General features: G+C 56.1%; 1 protein-coding gene across 2 annotated transcripts; it reads left to right on the forward strand.

The window, feature by feature from the left end:
* Window positions 1–217: 217 nt before the first annotated feature.
* MRPS14 (mitochondrial ribosomal protein S14) lies at window positions 218–3,301 on the forward strand. 2 transcript variants are annotated; one of them, XM_056108609.1, is made up of 3 exons: window positions 218–271; window positions 1,756–1,914; window positions 2,766–3,300. In XM_056108609.1, exons 1-3 carry the CDS (start codon window positions 227–229, stop codon window positions 2,946–2,948), a joined length of 387 nt encoding a protein of 128 aa, XP_055964584.1. In that variant the 5' UTR covers window positions 218–226; the 3' UTR covers window positions 2,949–3,300. The 2 variants fall into 2 exon arrangements, with proteins under 2 accessions (XP_055964584.1, XP_055964582.1); XM_056108607.1 differs by lacking the exon at window positions 218–271 and adding an exon at window positions 557–646 and having other exon boundaries at window positions 2,766–3,301.
* The last annotated feature ends 2,438 nt before the right edge of the window (window positions 3,302–5,739 follow it).

Raw genomic sequence — 5,739 nt, forward strand, 5'->3', positions numbered from 1 at the left:
CTCTTCCCGCCCCTTAGGGAGCCCCAGGGCCGCTTTAGCCCCGCCCCGAGGTCCAGGCCCCGCCCCCGAGCTCTGGGCCCGCCCCGACGCCCAGGCCCCGCCCCCGAGCTCTGGGCCCGCCCCGACGCCCAGGCCCCGCCCCGACGCCCAGGCCCCGCCCCTCGCGGCGTCACTCCTCGCGGACCCGCGCCCGCGGTCGCAGCGATTGGACGTAGCGGCCGTCAAGATGGCGGCCTCCATGTGGGGCTCGCTGCTGCGGAAGCTTCTGCAGGTCAGGCCGCACCTCGCCCTCTCCTCTGCTCCCGGGACCCCGCCGCTAGCGTGGCTGCAGGTGGGCCGAGCCAGGGGTTCCCGAGACCCCCGAGACGGGAGCAGCGAGGACGCAGCGCGCCTGATGCTTCTCGGCTGCAGCACGACCCCCTGGCACGGGGCTGGGAGCGTGAAGACCCCCGTGCTCCTGAGCTGGCCCCGCGGCCTGGCCGGAACCTTGGGGGCGGGGCCTGAGCCTGGGGGCGGGGCTAAAGCCTTCCTGGGACTCCCTAAAGGCACGGGCTCTGCACCCTTGAAAATGGGGACCTGGGGGACCCAGCTGAACCCAGCCCTGGCCCCACCGGCTGAGCTTTTCTCCCCTCAAAACGCTCCGTGGGTTAAGAATTGCTGCCTCCCCCTCCCCCACGTTCACCGGCTGGAGGCACACCCCAATTTTCTTTTTCTCATAGAAAAGATAGGAATCAGCGGGACTTAACCTCCATACCATTTCTCTAGCTCCCCCGTCCCCCAGTTACTTTTTTAAAAAAGTTCTGGGTCCTCCCTTGCCTTGCCCGCAGCTGACCCAGGCTTGATCCCTGGCACCCCATGGGATCCCCCCTGAACCATGGGGTCCCCAGAGCCCAGCCAGGAGTGATTCCCGAGTGCAGAGCCAGGAGTGATGCCCGAGTCCAGAGCCAGGAGTGATGCCCGAGTCCAGAGCCAGGAGTGATGCCCGAGTCCAGAGCCAGGAGTGATCCCCGAGTCCAGAGCCAGGAGTGATCCCCGAGTCCAGAGCCAGGAGTGATCCCCGAGTGCAGAGCCAGGAGTGATCCCCGAGTCCAGAGCCAGGAGTGATGCCCGAGTCCAGAGCCAGGAGTGATCCCCGAGTGCAGAGCCAGGAGTGATCCCCGAGTCCAGAGCCAGGAGTGATCCCCGAGTCCAGAGCCAGGAGTGATCCCCGAGTCCAGAGCCAGGAGTGATCCCCGAGTCCAGAGCCAGGAGTGATCCCCGAGTCCAGAGCCAGGAGTGATGCCCGAGTCCAGAGCCAGGAGTGATCCCCGAGTCCAGAGCCAGGAGTGATCCCCGAGTCCAGAGCCAGGAGTGATCCCCGAGTCCAGAGCCAGGAGTGATCCCCGAGTGCAGAGCCAGGAGTGATCCCCGAGTCCAGAGCCAGGAGTGATCCCCGAGTCCAGAGCCAGGAGTGATCCCCGAGTCCAGAGCCAGGAGTGACCCCCGAGTCCAGAGCCAGGAGTGATCCCCGAGTCCAGAGCCAGGAGTGATCCCCGAGTCCAGAGCCAGGAGTGATCCCCGAGTCCAGAGCCAGGAGTCACCCCTGAGTGCAGAGCCAGGCGTGATCCCATCCCTGAGCACAGAGCCAGGAGTCAACCCTGAGCATCATCAAGCGTGGCCCCAGAAAACCAACACAAAAGCCCTCAATAGAGAGGATCGACAGGGCTTGGGACTCTAGCCTGACTGTCCTCGATGCTGCCTGTGGCTGTCCCCTAGGTGGACCCGGCATCAACTGCAGGACAAGTTCGAAGTTACTACGTCGACTGGAAGATGTTACGAGACGTAAAGAGACGGAAGATGGCGTTTGACTATGCGGATGAGCGGCTGCGTATCAACTCCCTCCGGAAGAACACCATCCTGCCCAGAGGCCTGCAGGTCAGTTCCTGGAGAGAACCCAGGTCCCAGCCACCGACAGATCTGCCCCGCAGCTCAGGGACCTTTTGATCCAGTTAGTACAGGAGAACAGTGACAATGACAGTAATCTCTTAAATTGTTGCCCCTGAAACTGTTTTTGGCAACTTAAAGCTATTCGCTCCTTGGGGCTGGAGCGATAGCACAGCAGGTAGGGCATTTGCCTTGCATGCAGCCAACCCAGGTTTGAATCCCAGCATCCCATATGGTCCCCTGAGCACCACCAGAAGTGACTCCTGAGTGCTAGAGCCAGGAGTAACCCCTGAGCATCTCCAGGTGGACCCAAAAAGCAAAAAGCCGTGGCATTCCATGGCGGTGAAAAAGTACCAGGGTGTGGAGATCACACAGAATCAGGCTGCTGCTTTGACCTGATTTGATCTCCCCCACTTCATCTGTCTTCTTTTTCGGTGGGGGGTGGGGGGGCGGTTCACACCCGGCGATGCTCAGGGGTTCCTCCTGGCTCTGCACTCAGGAACCACTCCTGGCAGTGCTTGGGGGACCCTGTGGGATGCTGGGAATCGAACCTGGGTCGGCCTCGTGCCAGGCAAACACCCTCCCCGCTGTGCTATCGCTCCAGCCCCAAGCAAGGGTTCTTTTTATTTTGCTTTTTGGGTCACACCCACTGATGTACAGGGGTTCCTCCTGGCTCATGCACTCAGGAATCACCCCCTGCGGTGCTCAGGGGACCCTATGGGATGCTGGGAATCAAACCCGGTCAGCCGCATGCAAGGCCAATGCCCTCCCCGCTGTGCTATTGCTCTAGCCCCTTATCTAGTTTTTAAAAATGAACCTGTAACCTCGTTTGCTCCCCCTAGGAGGTGGCTGATGAAGAGATCGCGGCCCTGCCCCGCGACAGCTGTCCGGTCCGCATCAGGAACCGCTGTGTCATGACCTCCCGGCCACGTGGGGTGAAGCGGCGCTGGCGACTCAGCCGTATCGTCTTCCGGCACTTGGCGGACCACGGCCTGCTGTCAGGGGTCCAGCGAGCCATGTGGTGACAGGTGGGGGCCTGAGCTAGCGAGGCCAAGACTGTTCTGAGAAAGGGACGCCCAGATTGTCCAGGCTGGGGGTCCAACCGGCGTGATGCCCGCTCATTTGAAATGAAGACATCGTGAAGTTTCCTTCGTCAGCCAAGGCTGACCGACAGTGAATCATCTTTTCTCCTGGATCCTACAGTTTGGACAGGCTGTGGTTCCCCATGTATGCTCTGAAAACGGAAAATATTAAAAAGATAGTTTCTGTGAAAATGTGGTCTTATAAGCCCCCCCTTTTTGTTCCCCCTCCAGTTTAATTTTTTTAGCAGCATCTAAAAGTGTCTGCATTCTTTTGTTCAGGACAGTATTATAGAATCTGACTCATTGACACATTGCTCGTCTCTGGCTTTTTGGGGGGGGGGCGGGGAGGAGGCTTTTTGGATCACACGAGGTGGTGCTCAGGGGTTACTCCTGGCTCTGCACTCAGGAATGATTCCTCAGGGTGCTCAGGGCATCATATGAAGCTGGCGGTCGAACCCAGGTCAGCCGCGTACAAAGCAAACACCCTCCCTAGTCTACTGTCTCTCTGGCCTCAGTCTCTGGCTTTTTTAAATCCTGGGTTGGCTTCCCTTAAGTTTAGTTTATTATCAGAGAAACAGTATTTTAGAAGTTAGTGATGTGGGGGCTTCAGTCTAACGCTCTCCCAACTGAGCTGTTTCGGCGCCGTATCTCGCCTGCACGGCAAAGACTGGCAAGCTACCCATGATGTATTCGATATGCCAAACACAGTGACAAGTGTCACAGTGGAGACGTTACTGGCCCACTCAATCTGGGGGCTGGAGCGATAGTACAGCGAGGGAGGGCGTTTGCCTTGCACTTGGCCAACAGAGTTCAATCCCCAGCATCCCACATGATCCCCCGAGCACCGCCAGGAGTAATTCCTGAGTGCAGAGCTAGGAGTAACCCCTGTGCATCACCAGATGTGATCCAAAAAGCAGAAAAAAAAGTTAATGATCTGGATTCGTTAACTGATACTGCAGTTTCTGTGAATAAAAGACCAAGTTTTTCATTTAAGTCCCTGAAAATCCAGAGGAAAAAAATTCACTGTGATCATACTACAGTATAGGTTCGATGTCTGGTACCTGCAGTTCTGGCAGGAGGGTGGGGGGGCGGGGGCTCTGGGCACACCCACAGGATCTCTGGCTGCTACCTGCAGATGGGCATGAGCTGGGGGATGAGGGGGGACACTACATCTACAGGATCAATGGCTGGCACCTGAGCATGGGGCAGGAGAGGGCAACTGACATCCCTGCAGACTGCAGTTAATACTGGCAGGAGAGTACGCAGTGCTTGCTGGGAGGGCAGTGCTGACTACACTCGTGGGCTCTCCGGCTAGTACCTGCAGATGGGTAGGGAGGTCTTAGTGGGGGCTCCAGGAACACCTGTAGGCTGTCATTCACATATGCTGGAGGAGGGGCAGAGGGCAGGGCAACTGTGCCACGCCCACACCATCACTGTCGCACTGTCCTCCCGTTGTTCACATAAAAAATTATAAATTATTTTATATGTAATACTTATATTTTATATTTGCTCGAGCGGGCCCAGTAACGTCTCCATTGGAGACTTTGTTGTTACTGTGTCTGGCATATCGAATACTCTCGGTAGCTTGCCGGGCTCTCCGAGAGGGGCGGAGGGATCGAACTCGGGTCGGCCATGTTGGCTGCATGCAAGGCAAACCCCCTACCCGCTGTGCTATCGCTCCAGCGATATAAATTATAAAATTTATATTTTATAAATTATATAGCACTGTAGCACTGTCCTCCCACTATTCGTCGATTTGCTCAAGTGGGCACCAGTAACAGCTCCATTGTGAGATTTATTACTGTTTTTAGCATATCGAATATGCCACGGGAAGCTTGCCAGGCTCTGCCGTGTGGGCGGGATACTCTTGGTAGCTTGCCAGGCTCTCCAAGAGGGATGGAGGACTCAAACCTGGTTCAGCTGCATGCAAGGCAAACGCCCTACCTGCTGTGCTATCGCTCCTGCCCCCCTCCCCACCATCACTACCCAAAAATAAAAAGTGAAAATTGCTTGCAAATGCTCTTGAAAATTCCTTTTTTTGATGGGCTTACTTGACCCTGAATTTGGGGGAGGGTGGTTTTGAACTCAGATCGCTCCTCTCGGGAATCTGGGGACCTACAGGGTGTCAGGGACCAAACCTGGAAGCAGTCTCGAAAGGCGAGTGCCCACCCACCTCACTTCTCACCAGCCCCAGGAGCGAGAAGCCTCCAAGCGTTTTTTTGTGCACAAAATGGAAAAAAATAGAGGAAATGGGGAAAAAATAAGAGGGTCGTATGTTCCCTCCCCGCTCTGTTTTGTGTGTCTAGGACCACATTCTCCCCTGGAGTTTAGTTTAACCCTGATGTGTTTACCAGAAATACTGAATTTTCTAACAATGATCTAAGCATTTTCAATTTAATTTGATTTCGGGTCATTGTTGGGAAATAAAACAGCACTGTCGCACTATCCTCCCGTTGTTCATCGATTTGCTCGAGCACGCCCAGTAACGTCTCCATCATGAGACTTGTTGTTACTGTGTTTGGCATCTCAAAGACGTCACGGGTAGCTTGCCAGGCTCTGCCGTGCGGGCGAGATACTCTCGGTACTTGCCGGGCTCTCCGAGAGGGGCGGAGGAATCGAACTCAGGTCGGCCGGGCCGGCCACGTGCAAGTCAAATGCCCAACCACTGTGCTATCGCTCCAGACCAAATAAAATAGATCTGATATTTATTTATTTATTTATTTTTATTTATTTA

The sequence above is a fragment of the Sorex fumeus genome, unplaced genomic scaffold, assembly GCF_029834395.1.
Source record: "Sorex fumeus unplaced genomic scaffold, SorFum_2.1 ptg000226l, whole genome shotgun sequence".
In the NCBI taxonomy this organism is placed as follows: domain Eukaryota; kingdom Metazoa; phylum Chordata; class Mammalia; order Eulipotyphla; family Soricidae; genus Sorex; species Sorex fumeus.